Consider the following 21,027-nt stretch of genomic DNA (forward strand, 5'->3'; position numbering starts at 1 on the left):
GGTCTTTCGTCCATATATAAACGCTGTTTTAGGTCACTGAAAATGGAGTTTTAAGAAAACTTCCAGGGTGACGATGAACAGAAAGAAGAGGAGTTTTTGGTTTGTGACGACATTAATCCTCTTTTGCTTACCTGTGGCAATTTAGTGCAAATGGTGGACGTGGCCAAAATAGTGCTGGTGCTAACCTTGGACTTTTTACGCTTCCACATAAATGCACTGTAACTCTTCCACTTTTATTGAGGATCAGAGGCGTCAGAATGTGCAACAGAGGTCACTGCACATAATCCAAAACTCCCACAACGCAGACCACCACCGGCGCTGGTTTTGGACAAGACCCGGTTGCAAGGGTTAGCATTAAGGTTGGGTTAACCCTTCATAATTCAGAATTTTGCGGTCAGACCTTTAGTTGCAGGTAATGGCTTTTTTAGGCTTCTGATTGGCCAGTGAGACACTAGGGTTGGGGTTATATTGCCACCTGTTGGTTTGGCATGCTCTTGACAGCAATTCAATTGTGTTCTTGCGTTGGATGGAGATTTTTTTTAAACAGTGCTTGTGAGGACAGGATCTTTCTTTTTTTAACAAAGGAAGAAAAAATTTTGAAAATACCCGTGTACATGTGGATTAGCCATAAACCTCTGACCTTGTCTCTAATAATTCTAGCTGTTAAGGTGGCAGCATAAGCTAATTCCCCTACGCACCACTTGTTCGCTCAGCACACGCAAATGAAGCAACAAGCACAGAATCTGGATTTTCTGATGCAAATTGACAAACATTTTGAGTAATCAAAATCCTCATTAATCTCATCACGCCTCACCTTAAACCCTAAAAAGATCAACCCACAGATCCCAAATCCTGTGATCCTAAAGGCTGTGACGATCACGTTCTCAGCTTTCTCTCGTGGCAAGTGGTGTCATCAGATGTGCTCGCATGCTGTCACGGCAATTTCACTGCTGACTTTCAAGTCTAGCGATCGAATTCATGCAAGGGAAATGAGGTAAATTCATGCCCGGTTTCCTGCATGAACATATGATAACAGGACGGGGGCAAAATTCCCATCATTCCCAGCAATGCACGGTAAGTTCTCATATTACTATTGAAGTGGACCACTCCCATATTGTTTTAGCCTCAGACGTGCCAGTGCAACACTGTCGCCAAGTCAACAGAGCCCAGACCTTTTGGCCCCAAACGCCTGTGGCATATGTGATCTGTACATGTTATTGTATACACACACACATACACACAAATACAGTATATCATATTTCCCTCTGTCGCCACAGACACACCCAAGAGACCCAGCATGAACCGAATACCACACTAAGGCATGCCACTTGTGTGTGCGTGTGTGTGTGTGTGTGTGTGTGTGTGTGTACGAGCGCAAATGTCCGAGGACCCGGGTGGAGCCTTCTGTTCAGAACGGGTGTGTGTCTGTCAGCTGTTCTGCACAGACGGTCTGAGACGAACAACTCACCATCCACCCACACACTGACTACACACACACACACACACACACTCTCACACAGGGGCACACATAGACACATGCCATATGCACACGGGCAACCTATTCAATGATGAAGCCCTGAGAAACTGACACAGTGCATCATGTAAATCAATCTTTGTCACGTTTTTCATTTGTATTCTACTGAAGCGTGTGAGTCAATAGATTCCCTGACCTGCTTTTTATGTGTTAAACAGATATGGCGAACAACAATTACTGCTAATATTAGTTGTTATTAGTCATTTTTCTCAGTTTATGTGGAGTGAGGGATCAGACTGAGTTTTGTCATAACGGGTGTTATGTTATGGGAGTGGTGATGCATCGTAGCGCTGTGCTTCCGGTATGCAAAAAACAAGTCATACAATAGGTGGCAGTGAAAAGTACATTTACTTGTACTTTATTTAAGTATTTCCATTTTATGCTACTTTAACCAAATCTTTTTATGCAATTTTCACTTGACTACTTTTATTTAAGAGTTACAGTCATTAGTTACTTTTCAAACTAATATTTCACATAAAAAACATGTGATCAGTTCATTTATTATCAGTTATTGATATATGAAAGATTTTGTGGTGTCCCTGTAAATTACAATTTAGCACTAAATTGGACAATAATTAGCTCAAAACGTAACTAAAATGACTGCTTTTCAATGTGATAAAAATGCATCATATTGGGTTATCAACAACATGCTGTCATGATGTATTTAGATCATGAAACCAAAAGTAGCCTTATTGCCGACTCTGATGTGGACTTCAGAAATATGGACGTGGTTTGGTCATAACAGGTCAGTTCTGCAACAAACGTGCGTTAGCAAAGGAATAAGATGGTAACAGGGAGAGGAGTCGCCACGAGAAAATCATTTCATCATCTCCAACATCCAGTTGAGCCTGAGGAGAGCTGGAAATGCCATAAAAGGGGAGAGTGCAACAGCTGATGCGAGGTCTAAACAACCAGGCAAACTGCACTGGTGCAATTACTAAAAGCACATTCAACAGCATCCTATCATAATGTCATGAACATATTATCTTGAGGAAGTATCAGCGTCAATAACCCCCCCCCCCCCCCCCCCCCCCCAAACTTATCACCACTGGAGTCAGCTGCTGTGAATCAAAGCTTACCACAGTCTCCATTTTCCAAAAACTACAAACTTTTTACAACCGCCTACTTGGCTCGCAATAATACTAAAAACAGAGATTTTGGGTGGTGTATAACTTTTAATGGCCCAATACCTTATTTTGCTTTTGCGCCAGATAACACCCCCACATCCCATAAATTTTCTAGAAGCTGTGGTGTCTGTTGAGTTTTAAAAACACCAACATCTAGGAAGTGGAAGGAAAATTCTGAATGTGACGGCATAATTAAATGCCAAAATTAAGACGGTTAACTTCTTTAAACCCAGAATAATGTTACAACCTGCACAGACCCCCTGAGAAGGTTCTGTGTGGCCTTCATACAGTCCCTCTTTTGGCCAAACTGGACACATATATATATGTAGTATATTACTTTTTTAATGGAACTTGTACTTGAAATGTTGGCATGACAGCTAAAACTCAGCTGTTAATTTAAACTAAACGACGGTTTGATAATAAATCAGAGTAATGGACCAGTCTTTACTGTGGCAGGTCTCCTTTGGGCAGGTGGTTTTGTGGAGGCCTGGGTGATACTGGCCCTGCACGGTGAGCCAAAACAAGTTGTTTTCAACATATAGTTGCAAACCTATTGACTGCAGCACATATTGAGGTGCATGTTGAGGTTAAATGAGAGGTAAATAAAAAGATGAACAAGCAAAACACTAAGTGAGACACCAAATCTCATCCTTGATATTTTGGGGCATTTTATGATAGAAAACTCCAGTGTGCCTAAATGCTGGAAATGTTAAGTATGTCATGCCGTCCATTGTCCATATAGACCATGAATGCACTGGCAAGCGGCAGTGTGGAAGCTGGAAAGCACAATGTATCAACAACAGTCATTTCTTTTTAATGTGTAAACGAGTTTTACAATGTTCACACAGGCCCCTGGGTACAGACCTAATCAGCCTGCCTCTTGAATTATGCATGACTATAATCTGTTGTGTGATCACTGCAACGTATCACAAGAGCTCATGTAAACGAAACTCAGCTACATTTTCAGATAAATACTCGTTTAGGCTTTTTGTGTGTTTTTAATGGACGTGTTTTTCTTTAAAGGCCGTGTTCTAGTGCTCCTCGTTCCCCGATCTCAGTCTGACAGCACTTAGAATAACTACAAATCACATCCTTGAGAGTAAAGGATGAATGAATGAGTTTAATCCTGCTCTGTTAGTGCTGACATGTTAACATTGTCTTCTTTCAGCCAGAGGAGGGGTGACACATGCTCCCCTGGAATACGACTGGCCGGCCCTCGCGCATAATGACGCACAATGAACACGACGAGACACAAAATGGCCACAAAGTGACACAAAGCTACAACGAAATGATGCAAAACAACCAAAGGCACCCAAAAGCACCACAAAATAAAGCAAAAGGAACATAAAGAGGCACAATATGACCACAAAGAGACACCAAAGGATTACAAACCTGCAGTCACGTCACGACACAGAACAACAACAGAGACAAACAAATGACCACAAACAAGTATGGTCTTTAAACTTGAGTCCAAACACATTTTTTAGCAGTTTCCTAAATGTGCCCCCCTTCAGTGAGTCTCTGGCCCGGTCTGACCCCCCTCCCACCCCCATTCAAAAGTTTCTAAGCCTGCCCCTGCTCTCAGCAGTGAAGTTTGGCCGCTTCTCCTCCTGCCAGTCACACATTACATCATCTCCCACTGATCATCAGGTGCCAGGATGATGCTAGGGCGCGCTCGCACACACACACACATACACACACAGAGACACACACCTCCCACGCAACATAACATCTTGCCAGCCGCTGTCTCCCCTGCACTAATCTTCATCAGTCATGATCACTCAGTGTGCGTGGGAGTGTGTGTGTGTGTGTGTGTGTGTGTGTGTGTGTGTGTGTGTGCGCGTGGTGTATGTGTGCTTATCTCCATCCAGGTGTGTAGCTAATTGATTTCTAACTATTTATTCATCAAGTGCATAAGACATGTGTGTGTGTGTGCGTGTGTGTGTTAGGGAGTGCGCGTGTGTGTGTGTTTATCTCCATCCAGGTGTGGGGCTAATTGATTTTTTACTGTAAATTCATCAAGTGCGTACAGCGTGTGTGTGTGTGTGTGTGTGTGCGCGCGCGCGCGTGTGTTTCCGTAGCCTACCTTTCATCCAGTCCACCACCTGGCTCGTGCTCCATTTGCTCACCGGCTCCATCACCAGCGCCATCGAGGAAACTTTGCGCCGACTCTCCGTTACGCGCAAGCGGTGTTGTTAACCCCAACCCAAAGCGCTGTCAGCTGGGCACAGCTCCCCCCTCCGACCCTCCCGCCCTCCTCCTTCCCTTCCTCCCCTCCCTCCCGCGCAGCCAGGTGACTCCTTGTTACGCTATCCCGGTCCGGTCCTCCCGCCGCTGGCTCAGCCTGGAGTCGTGTCCCGTTAACGCAGCGCAGCCCTCAGTGCGGGACAGCCTGTGCGTGTGTGCAGCGGAATCCGGTACATTCCCTTGCTCGATCCGGTCTGACATGTGTCTCTTTTTCCTCTCTTCCCTCCCTTCCTCCCAGTGCGCCAGTCCGGTCCTGCGCTCGCTGAGTGTGTGCGCGCGCGCGTGTGTGACAGAGGGAGATAGAAAGTGTGTGTAGGTTCGGTGTGTGCGCAGCCAGTCCACTACCGACAGCAGCAGAGTAGGATAGATAAGTCATACCGGACTCAACACCCGACAGCATCTCTCTCTCTCTGTCTCTCTCTCCCTCTCTCTCTCTCTCTCTCTCTCTCTCTCTCTCCAGATATGATTAAACCATGCACGCGCGCCGTGGGTGGCTCCGCGCGCACATATCGACGTATTTCCCTCTGGAGCAACAGAATCATGCAGATATGATGGGGGGGGGATATTAGATATATTCTCAGAAGATGTTTAATCAGTCCGTGCGTGGGTGTGCGTGTGTGTGTGTGTGTGTGTGTCCTCTGTGTGCAGGAAAACACAGGTTACTGCACAATTTCGGCTCCTGCTGCTGAGGAAACTTAATGAATCCTCCTCCAACCTCTCCACCTCCACTTCAAAAATCATTTCTCTGTGCCTTCAAGCCGTTATTTTCTTCTTTCCTTCTTCGGTTTATTTCAGTGAATGAACAAAATCAGTGAGCTAATTTAGACGTTGAGGGCTCACCTGCTTTAGCACAGTGCAATCTTTTCCATAAACCTGCAGTAGCAGATTTTTTTGACCACTTGGGGGCAGCAGACACAACGTTGAGATACAGTTTAATCACCTTTTCAGCTGATATGTCAAACTTACTGGTGAACAGATGCTTATTGACACATCTGGCAGTTACAGAGCAACATTTTCATTCATTTGAAGTCCAGTTTGTGTCCATCTGATGAATGCGAGTCCAAAATTGACTCGCTTTTAGCTCTGTTTTTGGTCTCCACCAACTCCTGAGGGAAATCTTCTGGCTCTCTGGCTGGTGAATGCTCCACTATGTTCACATCGGTCAAGTCTCATGTCTCAGGACAAATCGTCATGAAAGAGTAACTGTGAGCCAGCGTGAACAATACCAGCACCTGAAACTGAAGCAGCTAAATGGAATGCAGCCATCTTTCATTTTATTATTCACACCTGCGCTTCCTACTGTCACAGACTACACAAAAGGAGCAATTTTATGTGGAGGGTTTATCTGAAAATGTTGTGAGCAGGTGAGGGTGGAGCCTCCTGGTCTTTAATTCAGTAAAAGTACTAATTAATACCACAACTTTAAAAATACTCTGTCACAAGTGAAAGTCCTGCATTACCAAGGTTACTCAAGTTAAATTATGAAAGCATAATCAAGAAAATGTGCTTAAAGTATCAAAAGTAAAAATGTGACTGTCATTCTATCATTACGTTGTTTTGACTCATGCATTAATGTAAAAGCAGGATTTTACTGCTGTGGTTGGTTGAGGTGGAGCTCATTTTGAAATATTATGTATACAAGTGATTATTTTCCTTATGGATTAATCTGCTGCTATTTTCCCCATTAATCAAATGATCGTTTGGTTTCTAAAATTAAAAAAAATGGGGAGAAATTCTGCATTACCCAGAGACAAAGTGACACTTTCACAATGCTTGAAAAAAGATAACAATAAATAATAATAATAATAATAATAATAATAATAATAATAATAATAATAATAATAATAATAATAATAATTTAACATTGTTAAAATAATTAAACGGAAAAGCAGCACTTCCTCATATTTGTGAACATATTTGGAACTATTCTCAAAATAGTTTGGTCAGTCGACTGAAGACAAACCACACAACCTGACCTGCACTTTTACTTTCAGTTTCACTTCTCACTTTCATTTTTAACATTTACAAAAATCACCTCGCTGTGTGACTCATAAGGAGAATTTATATTTACATGTGGTTTCCTTTGCTTCTCGACAGTGCAGCGCTTCAGAACTACACTGTAATGTCTCCTGTATCAGAGAATAAAGCTCCTTCTACTCACACTAATGAAATCTTATTCATATTAATGTTTACCAGTGGGATGCTGAGCTAACACACAAAGTGTGATTAGGACATTATTCATTTTAATCAGATGATTAAAGATTCATTGCCTGTGCTACATTAGTATGTGCAGGTTGTGTTTGCACGTCACACACACAGATGCAGCCAAGCATTTGCACACACATGTCAGTGAAAACAAGAGAAGAGACAACACGTACTGAAGATAAAATCAGATCTGTTTTTTTTTTTTTTATTTGATTCACTGCAGTGTCATCTCTGTAGGTGGATGTATGCACATACAGTACAGAGGCTGTAACCCAGTGAACAGGACTGTAATCCCTCTCCAACTGAGACCTCTGCTGGTGAAGAGTGTGGTTGACGCTGGCCATGGAGTGAGAAACAGCAGTTGTGTTTTAAGCTGTGCTCTATGACACACTTTCATAGTCATATTTTATCTCGGAGACTTATGAATTGGTGTCAGGCGGTCAGTTTTGTCGTTGTTGGGACACTTGTTGTTTTGGCAGGAGGGAAAACAAGCTGGAAATGAAAGCGCTGACTCGTTGTTCAACTCATGCCTGGATATCAAGCCTCTGATTCTTGCTTTATTTTGCTATGCTGCTCCAAAGAGGTGAAGTTGATGCCTATACTGACTTTAATGATCTCCTGACTTTTCCTCTAAAGCTGCCGTGAGCTTGACAATTTTGTTTGAAATGTCTCAGTCCCTCAGCTGCACTTTGTGTTTAGTACGAATCAGAATCAACTTTATTAGAAAAGCATGGGTACAATAATAATGAACTTTGACTCTGGTTTTAAAGTTGCTTTCAGTGTTACACAAAGAACAATTTACAGAAATCTAGAAATAGATATACAGTTAAAAACAAGGAGGTGAGGTGAAAGTAGGTGAAAAAATAGGTGTATATATAATATAAAACATACAATGTCTTATGTCCAAGTTTGTGACTTCAACGCAAATACTTCAAATGAGTAAATATTGAATGGGTAATGTAATAGAACATTTTAGCATTGTCAGTGTAAGCGTGTTAGCATGCTAAGGTTAACATTTATCTCAAAGCATAGCTGTGGCTAAGCCTCACAGAGCTGCTAGCATGATTAGCTTATTAGCATAAGGGATGTGGTTCGAGCAATCTTTCAGCATTTTGGGGCATTTGTTTAGCTCTTCTGGGAGTTGGATCAGAAGGTCGATCCCACTTTCCTGTATGAAGTATAAAGGTACCCCGACATTTAGCTTAGCTTAGCACAAAGACTGGAAGCAGGGGGAAGCAGCTAGCCTGGCTTTGCCAAGACGTAACAAAATTCACCTACCTGCATCTCTAAAGCTTGCTAATTAACGTCTTACATCTAATTTGTTTAATGGCAAATAAATTCAACTACGTTTAGGTATGAATTACTTGCAGGACATGAACACATCACTTACACATTATGCTTCAGTTGTGGTTTTCAGAGAGGAGACTGGCAAGAGAGACAGTTGGTAGCAGAGGGTGATGGTGAAACTGGACTGGAGACATCGTATGAATGCAGTGTTTGGTGGAGCACGTTTCTGTACGTCTTGGACATGCTAATGCTCTTCAGGCTTTTGAGCATATCCGTACCCCAGCCTTACAAACTGCTGGCTATGCAACACACTAGCTGACCGTAAACAGGCAAGTGTAATGACCAAACTATCAAGAGACTCCGGTGCCAGGATCACACAAAACCTCCAAGTCCAAAAGTTCAAAAGTTTAATCAACTCGAGGTAAAGAAAGAAAGAAAGCGAAGCAGGCAAAACCAGAAATGTAAGGCAGACAAAAAAATGCTAGCAAGCAACAACAGGGATAACAAAGACTGGCACTCCAGACCAAGACAATCTGGCAAACAGGTAGCGGATCACTGTGGGCTTTAAATATCGGGGCACTGATTGGATGATTGAGAACAGGTGGTAAGTGAAGCTGGCAGGAAACAGAACAGACAGGAAGTAAATATACAGAAATGCTTAAAAAAGGACACGACAAAATGAAACTGAGTAAAAACTCCCAACTGAGACACATATTCCGAATGCTCTGTTTACATGAATGCTCTTAAAATCAGAAAAAAAAACTCCATTCGGAATGGGGCCTACTTTGGAAAATGCTCCCAGAATATGCTGTTTACATGACCTAAAGACTGAGAATATTGTCACATTCAGAAGAAATAGTGGAATATGAGTGTCCACGTGAGCATAATCAGTGACACTGTGGCTCAAAGCAACTAAATCAAAGAAGGAACTAAGTTACTAATCCTAAACTTCAGGTGAGGAAGTGAAAAAGGGGATTAGAGACACACAGACATTCATTAAACATCATTTTCTCACACTGAGGGGGCTTATTCTGTGCACACAACATGATGGCAGAGTGAAGAGAGCAACTAATACAGCAAATTCAGCAATGAAACTGTGATGAAAGATTAAAATCCAGACCCAGACTTAAGTGGTTAAGAAGACAAAAACCAGCAGTTCCTTTTTCCACTAATTTCCCATTTTTTTTGCAGTTGTAGTTATTTACGGCGGAACTCATTGGTTGAGGTGGATTCCGGCTAAAACCTAAAACATTTTGCAGATGTTTAAGTAAAAGTGAGGTGGTGTGACAAAAATTCCCCCTCAGTGGCAGCACGTCCAGTCATTGCGCTGACTGACCACGTGACAAAGGAAGCTGAGAAGTGAATTATTTCCTCATCAGGAGAAAACGAGATAATGAACCCGCTTTCGCAAGACAACAAAAGGTCGTTTCCTCTTATTATTGTCATCATCATCACGATTATCAAAGATCAGGAGCGCCATGCCAGCATGTACAGATGGCGACATGACAACTGTGGCAGCTGCTTTAGGCTGAAAATGTCACATCCCATCATTTATCTACATATCAGACTGTACTTCAGTCAGGATCTAACAGGCGGAAACTGATCTCTGCTGTAACTATATTTACTTAAGTAAAAGCTCTCAGTACATCTCTGACATCTGACCACAGCTGAAATTTTACTTTAAATGTTGATAATTTTCGTGTTTTATGTCCAAACACCTTGCAATACTTTTCTGTTTTAAAGAATATACTCTTTCGTTGGCATTTTTAGTGCATTGTATTCTACTCTGCACTACATCTTTTATGTCTGAAATCCACCTGCTTTGAACCCACCTTGAGCATTACACAAAAACTAATTACCATCAGTGTAATTACTCAAGCCCACGCTGAGTCACCCTCTTCACCTGCTTGCTAATGCGCCGTGTCTCTTCCTCATGTTGTGTTAATGAATTTGAGCTGTAAAAAGTCTCAGCAGTCTTTATTTGCTCTGGCCGGTGCAGAGAAACAGAAGTGTTGCAGTTGGAGGTAATGTCTCTCTTCTTGTTTTACACCGGTCATTACTACATTTTCTAGAGGAAATGACTGAACCAAAAAAAGAAGTAATAAATGGAACAGAGGATAGGCTGCCTGTTTACATGAAGAGAATTAACAGTAACGTCAAGAGGTTATTTATATTTTTGTCAAAAATGTATTAATATAACATGCATGCATTTATTATCATTATTATTGGTAAAATAAAAAAAAGTTGGGGCTTAATCTTATCTCAATATGTGTAAAAGTGGTCGCTCCATCCTCGCTTGTGAACGACTGAGCCTTTTCAGGATGATTCATACCCGATCATGATGCTATCACCTGTTACCAATCAGCCTGTTTACCTGTGGAATGATCCAAACAGGTGTTTTTGGAGCGTTCCACGACTTTCCCAGTCTTTTGTTGCTCCTGTCCCAACTAGTTTGAAACATGTTGCTGCATCAAATTCAGAATAATCGCAGATATTTACAAAAATCAATGAAGCTGATGAGCTAAAACATTAAATATATTGACTTTGTGCTGTTTTCATTTGGGTTTATGTCAGAAAGGGTTAAAAAAAAACATTTTGTTTTATTTATGTTTTACACGGCGTCCCAACTTTTTCGTGGGTCGTACATGATGGAGAAATCTGGAAGAAATGATACAAGATAAACCTCCTATTTTTAATGAGGAATGAAAAATTTGAATAAACAGCGAAAGTTAAAGTTGAGATACCGCTGATTACAAGAAACAGCCAGCACCTCCCAGCTACTCTCACTTCCTCATTCGACCTATGATATCGAGGACAGAGACGGCAGCAGAGGAATGGTCTTCATGTGCACTGCGTGTTATACTCGTTTGGTCTGAGAGGAACATTTTATTCAAACAAAAGAAGATCGTTGATTAATCAGAAAGCAGTAAGTATCAGAAAACATTATTTGGCGTATGCTTTGAATCATTTGCTTATTCTTGGTCTTTGTTTATAATAAGGTTAAAGAAACTGAGCTCAGATGTTTTTTGCTGTTTCCACGATGACATATTGCGCCTACATATTCTGATCATTTAGAATTTCGTGTATTTATGGATTGCTAATGCTGAGGGTCTTTGTTTGTTTTATTGGGTTTTCAGGATTACCTTCGGCAGTTTTACTTACCAGGCGGAGAAACTGCAGTTCCACACAGGTTGGATGAAGATTTAAAAATGACTTCTGGGGCGAAAAACGACAAAACTATTTCAAAAGGAGGATCAAAATGTTTCCAACTACATATGATCTTCCTCTTGCTTAATATCGGCAATTCTGTTGTTCCAGTCGCAGGATTTTCACTGAAATCTTGCAGAATCAGTCGCAATACCGTTATATGCACCAAGAGTCATCTCAGTGCTGTCCCTCACGATATTCCCTCGACAGTGAAGGGTTTTGACTTGTCCGCAAACCACATTTCTACAATACAAGTATCAGATTTCCAAAATCTACCACATTTGACACAGTTAGACCTAAAAAACAACAGCATTTCACACATAGACACAGGTGCCTTTGCTGGTCTGATTTCCCTCAAGAACTTAAGTCTAAATAATAATAAACTTGTTCATCTTGGGGACGATCTTTTCGGTGGTTTGAGGAACCTCACAGAGCTACAAATTCACAGCAATCGCATCACAGTGGTGGCGCCCACCTGTTTTAGGTCCTTGACAAGCTTGGAGGTGTTGGACATCTCTCACAACAAACTGCACCGCTTAACACAAGTTCATTCAGTGTTACAGCACCTGCCAAATCTAAAATATCTGTCAATCCAAAACAACAGTTTAGCCAGTTTTCAGTCATGGGAACTGACAAACAGCTCACTCGAACTCACTTCCCTTGATTTGTCTCAAAATCCCATCGCAGTCTTCAGGATCACTGCAGACGTTTTTCCAAAACTCACCTCGTTTAACGTCGGCGACTCCAGACAGCGGCTGACGATATGGGACGTGCGGGACAAGACCTTTCTTAGTCGAGTGTCTGCTCTTGATATCAGTGGGCTTCAGATGGCGTTTGGTGACGTGAAAACATTGCTACAGACCGTCAACTCCTCTCTGACCTCTCTGAGGATGAATGCAATGACACATGACCTCACAGCGCTGATCAGCATTTCCTGCACCATCCCAACGGCGTCCACGCTCAACCTCCGAGCCAACAATCTCAGTTTTGTCAGTTCAGGTTTGCTTCAGTCGTGCGTAAATGTAGCAGACTTAGATTTAGCAAGCAATCAAATTCAAAATATCCAAAAGAAGGCCTTCAGCTCTCTTCAAACTTTAAGGAGCTTGAGTCTGAGTCATAACAGACTTCCATCTGTCCCAGCTGCAGTAAGGAATCTAGCAACCCTCGAAGAGCTGGATCTCAGCAGTAACAGAATCAGCACCCTTGGATGCAGCGATTTTGCCAATCTGACGGAGCTCATACAGCTCAACCTTTATCTGAACTCAATCTCGGCTCTAGAAGACTGTCTTTTCAAGGATTTAATACAGCTGCAAGTTTTAGAACTGCAAAACAACCACATCTCCACGTTAAACGGCGCTTTTAAAAAATACCTGCCTAATCTTAAACACCTACGTTTGAATGAGAATGAACTCACCACCATTGAAGCCGGGGTGTTTCAAGGCCTGCGGTCCCTCCAGAAATTATCATTACATGAAAACAAAATAAAAATACTTGACAAAGGGTCTTTTATGGGATTGACGAATCTTACTGAGCTTCTGCTGCAGCTGAACAACATTGAAAGAAAAGAACTAGACAAAGGTGTTTTCAATCATCTGATAAATTTAAAAAGACTGGATCTGAGGAATAATCACATTAAATATGAAGACAGTTCAGCTTTGCCCGATCCACCGTTTTCTCAGCTGTCCCGCCTGGAGACACTGGCTATTCCGTCTCAGCACCGCAAGGGGAAGTCACATCTGCCTCGCAACTTCCTGCAAGGTTTGACAAATCTTTTGTTTTTCAATGCCAGGAACATCCAACTTTTATCCTTCCCCGCAAACATGTTTAATCACACGCCGCGGCTTCAAACACTTGACATGAGCTCAAATGAACTTGTGGATCTCTCTCCGGATTTGTTTGCCCCGATTCAAAGCCTTAAAAGCATCTACATATCTAGAACAAATCTTCGGTCTCTAGATTTCCTCATAGATGCGAACCTTACTGAGCTGGTGTTCCTGCAGGCGAGGAAGAATGCATACTCAGTGATCAGTGAGGAAGTACTGAAGTCCCTACCGGCACTCGTTTATGTGGATCTTCAGGGCAATGCTTTCACCTGTGACTGCGATAACGCCTGGTTCCTCCAGTGGGCAGAAAACAGCAACCAAACACAGGTTTTTGACGCCTTTAACTTTGAGTGCAACTATCCTCCAGATCTAAAAGGTACGAAGCTGTTGAAGCTTGACCTCCAGTCCTGCACAGTGAACATTGACTTCATCTGCTTTATCTCCACCACATGTACCATCCTCCTGTTTATGGTGGGGTCCTTCACCTACCACTTCCTGAGTTCGCATCTGGTTTACAGCTACTACCTCTTTTTGGCTTTGCTCTTTGACTCCAAGTATAAAAACAAGCAAGCTCCTCATCAGTATGACGCCTTTATCTCCTACAACGCCCACGATGAGCCGTGGGTCATCGGAGAGCTGCTGCCAAAACTGGAGGGAGAGCAGGGCTGGAGGTTGTGTCTGCACCATCGGGACTTCCAGCCAGGTAAGTCTGGCCCTTACACCTGACTAATTATTCTCTTTGCTGGAGTTTTTTAGCCATGCTCCTGGATTGGCTTTTGGGATCAGTTTGTCCGCTGGTTAGTCAGCCCAGACTGAAATGCAGAGAAACTGCCATGAAATTCTGATATCAAGGACATCCTAATGATCTCCGGACATCTTCTTTAACGCCACCAGTAACTTGACATGATTAGCTTTTAGTGAAAGGTCATGACAGCTGTTAGATGGATGGATTGCAGTGTTTACTTACACTGTAAAATAGCTCAACATCTACTCCATGAGTTGGTGCAATCCTGGTGACATTGCCCCTGACTTCTCCTCTGGTGCCACCATGAGGTCAACATGGTTAAAAAAAAAAAAAAAAAGTCTACAACTGTGACCTTCGTGGCGATACATCCAATAGTTGTTGATGTTGTTGATCTAGTGCTATATCATCATCAGCTAACATCAGTCACATCAGCCTCAGGTGTACCTTGTTTACGGCTAGCAAATATTAGCATGCTAACACACAGATAGTGAACATGGTAAACATCACACTCGCTATCTGTGCTCTTTTTGTCTGGACCAAACACAGTAACAGGCAGAAATTCGTGTGGCTTCCCACTTTATTTTCAGAAATGTGTAGCTAAGGTGGCTGTTCAGCCAGGAGTGCTGCTCCTTTGTACATGCATCAAACTGTATGCTCAAGCATATATATTTTTGTATATCAGGTGTATTTTGGCCAGTGCCCTTTCACTGTCTTCCTCAGTGTGTATACTAGACCTGCAAAGCTGTTGTCTGGAAATCAACATGCTGAGGTGCATCTTATCTGAATGTGCATCAGCCACAACAGTTGTGTTGCACTGTCATCGATCCTCCAGGAGGTGTCACCATCGTACTTTAGTTCTGCACTATCAAAGGAACTGATGAGAGCACAGAATCTGTTTCCACTGACTGACCCTTTTCTTTTACTCTCCTCTTCCTCAGGTAAGCCCATCATAGACAACATCACAGACGCCATCTACGGAAGCAGGAAGATCATCTGTGTGATCAGTCGCAGATACCTTGAGAGCGAGTGGTGCTCCAGAGAGATCCAGGTGGCCAGGTAATGTGTCAGCTGACTTCAGACTTCTCTCCACTGAGACACAGCAGCATCACACCTCCCTGACTCTGAATGAATTTATGTCTTTCCACAGACTACGCCTTTCTCATATTTGTTGTTCATATCTACATGCTTGATGTACATCATGATTATTTGCTTGTTTCCATTGCACTTTGTGGCCTTTTCTTCTGATCGATACGCCGACTTTTACCAGTTAATTAGTCAATATTAGCCAGGTGCTGATGGCTAGAGCAACACAGCATGTCTTGTCACAATGTCTTAAAGCCATAAAACCAGAAAAATTGGGAATATTACTTGGAAAGTGCTGATCAGTTAAGTGACTACAAGTTTGGAACCATTATAATGATAAAGACAGCCATCTTTGCAATATTTCAGGGGGGGGTATTTTTCAAGTTTTTCAGAGTTTTTATGCACAAATTTGTTTTCATGCAAAGGGTAACTCATCAAATATACATTTATGTTTCTATAAGCTTAAAGTAATCTTGACAGCCGCTTTGTTACTGTTATTGTGGACGCTGTATTTTGTTAATCTAGTCCGAAAATTCGAAAATTTAAGAAGTAAAAAGTATTTTAGATAACTTAAAAAAAATGAAAAGTGTCTTTGCTTAAATTTTGCTTAGAAGTGTTGCCAGTAATCTGAGGATTTGCTGCTTTGCTTTACATACAGTATATATCTGAAAATCGATCCTTAAGGGTTTTCAGCTGCTGATCACACTAAATAACACTTTAAATTTGTCGTATTAGGATAAGGAGCAATTTTCCGACATTTTACAAACAAAACATTTATTAGTTAAACAACAAATAGCAGTCAGATTAATCAATAATGAAAAATAATCGAGTTGGAGAGAAATTTCCATGGATATGATGAACGGTGTTGTCCTCTTCCTCATCCTTCTGTCTCCTTGGTCCAGCTTCCGTCTGTTCGATGAGCAGAAGGACGTCCTGATCCTGGTGTTCCTGGAGGAGATTCCCACCTATCAGCTGTCTCCTTACTACCGCATGAGGAAGATGCTGAAGAGGCGGACCTACCTGAGCTGGCCCCGAGCCGAGGAGCACACCGAGCTTTTCTGGGAGAAACTCCGGCAGGCTCTGAAGACCAGAGAAGATCTCGGCGAGGACAGCCTCCTCGCTGTGGTGGACAGACCGTGATGGACAGGAAGTACAGTCCTCTCTGTGCGAGCTTTACAGCCAGAGAACTGAACGTTCCTGAATGTCAGAGCTCACGTTCTGGCCTGTACCTGAGATTAGATCAGCTGATCTAACTGATGTGGAAAATCAGGAGCCACGAACATTTCTGTGCATCACATCAGAGAGATGTGCATTTGATTACCGACCAATCAAGAGCATCCGACCCCCTCAGGAGGAGCGTAGCACAGAAGAGGACTTTGAGGTTTAAAAGATGATGCTGGGAAAATGAAAAACCTTCGTAATCCAAAGAATAAGTCACTTTGTACTAAATGAGGTAGAGAGTTTGTACTTCTGTGTCACAGTGTTCCTACGAACCTGATAATGCTTATTTATTTTAGGAAGAAGAAAAACAACCATGACAACATGTGTTTTTAATCTTCTCTTTTTTAATATGATCACAATCAAAAGTTCTCACACAATACTCTCTGGGTTAAACATCGACACAAGTACAAAAAATCTTGCAATACGATTTTTTCTTGTGTTATTTTGTGGCTGTGGCTGCATCCTACAGTTCATTATGTATTAAGAATACTGCACCTCCCTGTTTATAAAACAGATCAAATATAAGAAAGAAATGGTACAAAAACAACACGATGCTTCCTGTTGCAGCACTTTGAAAAGGTTTAAGTGTAGGAGCTGAAGTGTCATGACACATTTTTCACTGGTAAGTTGGGTTCTTGGGTTCAGGAATGAATGAAAATCGCTGTGCTGCAGAAATTCGCTGTCGTATGGAGTTTATGCTGATGTGGTGTCGACTCGGGTTTCCTCTTTGATGATCTCAGCCTTCCTCCTCCTCTTTTCACTACGAAGAAATTTGAAATGTGGGTTTAGTGTTTGGTTTGAGTACTAAATAAATATAACTCAGAGGAAAGAGACATGAGCGTACTCACTCCAAACACTCCACCACTCTGCGGGTCCAGCTGGCCGATGGGTGGGCACACACAAACCTCCCTGGAAGGTGGAAGCTGTCGGATCCAGAACAGAAGAAATGATCACACACGAAGATGCATGAGTGCACTTCATTACAGTCGAGACAGGTTCACTCCAGCCTGTCGGCTCAGGAGTTAACCTTTCCAGAACTTTATAAGAGCAGTGTCACCTGACACAGAGTGGCCCTCGCCGCTCTCAGATCGTCCTGCAGCACTTCATGACTGATGGTTCACACTTTAACTGCCCACACAAGCTAATGCTCACGTCACCTCTGGTCTGTCTTCTACTGAGCAACCTCTAAGAATCAAGATTTATTTGCTTTCAGTTCAGCCAAAGAACATTTTTATCCAAATTCAAACGCTAAATATCTGAAACACACTTTCTTTGTTTGAGTTATAAAGAACAGACTAAGAAAGCAGAATCAATCATATCTAAAGTTTCCATTTAACAGACATTGTTGAACTGACTGAAGGGAAAGATTTGCAAGCCACACACGAGATAACATGTTAAATAAATATGATATAAAATTCCTCTCTCCTGTATTACAACCTGTTTCAAGCACTTAAACCACTTTTCTATTTCAGGTATATTTTGTGGGTAGGTATGTTATAAGTCAGTAAGGAAGTCTGCACAATGACACTTAACTTTGTATTCATGTAGTACATTTAAACATTTGACTGTAACTTATATTCTAATGTACTCTCAATAGAGCGGCAACGATGAGACAATTTGTCTCTTTAAAAAAAATTAAGTAGAAACTAATTTCACAGTAGTTTAACTGTGTGAGTCATTTCTTAAAAGCTGAATAAGCAACATTTGCAGGCTCTCAAATGAGAATTTAAATCATAGCAATCTGAGCATGTTTTCTGTTTCATAGACCGATGAATCAAGAAATGCTCTGCAGGTAAAATTATAATTAAAATAATCAGTAATTACAGTCCTTATTCTTGTTTAAGGTACTTGCTAACATTGTCTATCTGAGACCTCCGATGATAAATTCAGTGCTGCTGTCAGCACTGAATTTAAAGCGGAATCACGTCTGTCCTAATTTGCTGCATGAGCTCGAACTGTGAACTCACATGATGGCGCTGAGGTCGCAGGAGCTGTTGATGGTCTGGATGCTGTAGCCCAGCAGGCGTCTGCATGACAAGGGACGCTTGGCGTACCTCAGGCAGCAGCTCGCTGCAAAGGCAGAAGGACGAGTATTTAATTCTGATGCTGGAAGCACAACATTTACACTGCATTTCTTAACACTATAAGTCAGTTTTGTTGCTTTTTAACCCAGGTTACTATGTAAATCCATAATGTATTAATTCTACATATGTCCAGTTTGTCACAGCTTTAAGATTTGCAGACACTTCGTGTACAATATGGAACATTTCCTCCCTTATCCTTTCCTAAATGCATCTACATTTGACACTGCTGCCAGAAATCCTTCACTAGTGTTGAGGCACAGGTAGCAGCTGAAAGACTCACCTGACTGCGTGCTGCTGATGAAGCTGCTGAGGATGACGAGGGAGCACAGAGCTGCCAGGAGACACATTTTGCTGCTCGCCATGGTTCCGCAGTCGGTGTGCTTTCTCTGCAGGTCTGTGTCAGCTGCTGTGGCTGTAATGTGCCTTGCAGTCAGAGTGTGACACTCTTAAGTAGGCAGCCTCAGGGGTTTTCCCCTGCCAGGGAGGATTGTGTGATGCCGTGCATGTTTGTTCAAACAGCAGGCTTGAGTCAAGGAACGCGGCCAAGTACAACCTCCAGGAAGGACTGGGAAGCATGTCAGAAAATGACAAGTATCAAGTTACAGGTGACGTAATTAGGATTCAAGGATTCGAGGCACAGCCTGTACGAGAGAGTGAGAAGTGGCAGTAACATATTTTAAACAACAAAGTATAAAAAGACGTATTCAGTGTGGAAACACTGAACATGAACGTCTCGTAGATGTTTGTATTTCATGTTTTCTGAGGGTTAGATATGAATGAAGTTAAGATCTTCCAGCAGGATTTTATCATTTACCTACGAGTTATTCAGTAACTACCTCCAGTGACGCCATGAGACTGGAATTTTGGCATTGCGTGTGTGGGTGCTTGTGTGCGTGTGGGTGAGTTTCTGGGTGCATCCTCTTTCCAAGTAACACAAAATAGACACAAGGACGCCTGCACACCTCAGACAGCCTCCCCACGACAGTAGTGACAGCAGCTCTTCTATAATGTGTGGTCTGGTGACTAAGTTGGGAAACACCAGCAGCGCATTCAGCAGTAACAGCTGAGCCTCTCTGCTTGTACGGTATGAGAAATGATAAGATTGTTTTAAAGAGTTTACCTCAGGAGCACATAGCCCAGATAGCTGATAGCGAACGCAAAGTGAATAGAGGTCTTTTGTTGAGTCAAAAGTCCTTTGGCCCCTTCATCAGCCATTTATTTATTTTTGTTGGCTGTGTAACGTGCCACTCGGTTAAGTGCCAGTCAAGTGAAATGCAGCTGACATAAATTATCTGTAACCTCGATGTCGAAACTAACTTTCACGTCTCAACCAGTCTAGACCTTTTGGCCTGCAAATCCTTAGACCGGTGCAGCAAGGCTGGATTACCTTCAGGCAAAGTGGGCAACTGCCCCACAGACCCTGAAGGCACCAGAATAACTGCATTTTTGTTCATTTGCGTTACCGCACATTTGTTTTTTTGTACTTTTTGCACCACTCAGCTCATTATAAACTAAAAGGATGCAGCATTTGTGTTGAGGCCTTTATCATTTCAGTATGATTCATGCTTGTTTGGTGGACAAAATGAAATTGTGCTCAAACAAGTCGCCTAAAATGAAAATCACTAACTAGCACATGCACAGAGAAGAGGGATAAGCAGTCAGTGTTTGGGTTGATCCAGCTGATGAGTGTTTAAACTGTCACTTACCCAGGTACAATTAAAATGCCATAAAGTCACGTTGTTCATGATAATCATTCCGTTACAGGGCTGATTTTGTTTAATAGTTTGTTTTCTCGTCAAAAGAGCTGTGATGTAACAGCACTGATTTATGAGAGTGTTAAATCTGTGTGTGTCCCCCTCCTGTCCTCTCCAGGTGTGCTGCATCTGAATGCTGAATGAGCCGCACCTGAGCTGGAGTGCTGAAACACTCCTGCAGAGAGGAGGCTGCTGGTCTGGAGACTGCTGGTCTGGAGACTGCTGGTTTGGCCGCCTCTCAGCCTGGGACTTATTTATTCATTTATTGTCTTTGTCATTTGTCTGTCTTGATATTAATAATTAAATCCAAATTTATGACAAAGTCTCCCTGTGGAGTCTAAGCGCCAAAGACTTCCTGATAAGACTTAAATATCACATATCATGACTGTCGTTCGCCACCCACAGAGCTGGCAACACATGGCACATAAACCAAACAGCACTGCTGGCGACCTGCTGTGACTCACCGGATGTAATGGCCCTTAAACGAGATACAGAGAGTTGTATTGTATCATACAACGACTGACGAAGGAGATTATCAGATACTTACATGATGATGGAGGAGGAAATTGCGGGAGAGTCACATCCTCTGTGAACTTCAGCCTTTTTACAAATATCTTTGCCTTTCATCTGAAGTCGCACAATCACACAATCTGCCTCATTTTGATTCAATGAGGAACCACCTGATCAGAGAATAAGTAAAGAAGATTAGA

The 21,027-nt window shown here is 42.2% G+C and overlaps 3 protein-coding genes across 3 annotated transcripts in view; 1 reads left to right on the forward strand and 2 right to left on the reverse strand.

Annotated features, from left to right (window-relative positions):
* cnksr2a (connector enhancer of kinase suppressor of Ras 2a) overlaps positions 1-4,811 on the reverse strand; it is a 51,097-nt gene extending 46,286 nt beyond the window's left edge. The window contains exon 1 of the mRNA XM_041961464.1: positions 4,748-4,811. Within this exon, the coding sequence (XP_041817398.1) occupies positions 4,748-4,811 (64 nt within the window). The remainder of the gene's footprint in view (positions 1-4,747) is intronic.
* Positions 4,812-11,227: 6,416 nt separating this feature from the next.
* LOC121623685 (toll-like receptor 13) lies at positions 11,228-17,864 on the forward strand. The gene is made up of 4 exons (XM_041961057.1): positions 11,228-11,326; positions 11,538-14,133; positions 15,114-15,231; positions 16,161-17,864. The coding sequence occupies exons 2-4, from the start codon at positions 11,610-11,612 to the stop codon at positions 16,396-16,398; spliced, it is 2,880 nt and encodes a 959-aa protein (XP_041816991.1). The 5' UTR covers positions 11,228-11,326; positions 11,538-11,609; the 3' UTR covers positions 16,399-17,864.
* Positions 16,804-19,057, reverse strand: ccl20b (chemokine (C-C motif) ligand 20b). The gene is made up of 4 exons (XM_041961058.1): positions 18,844-19,057; positions 18,447-18,549; positions 17,328-17,402; positions 16,804-17,239 (listed from the first exon to the last, which is right to left on the reverse strand). Exons 1-4 carry the CDS (start codon positions 18,923-18,925, stop codon positions 17,173-17,175), a joined length of 327 nt encoding a protein of 108 aa, XP_041816992.1. The 5' UTR covers positions 18,926-19,057; the 3' UTR covers positions 16,804-17,172.
* Between the last annotated feature and the right edge of the window lie 1,970 nt (positions 19,058-21,027).

This window comes from Chelmon rostratus, chromosome 20, assembly GCF_017976325.1.
Source record: "Chelmon rostratus isolate fCheRos1 chromosome 20, fCheRos1.pri, whole genome shotgun sequence".
Lineage (NCBI taxonomy): Eukaryota > Metazoa > Chordata > Actinopteri > Chaetodontiformes > Chaetodontidae > Chelmon > Chelmon rostratus.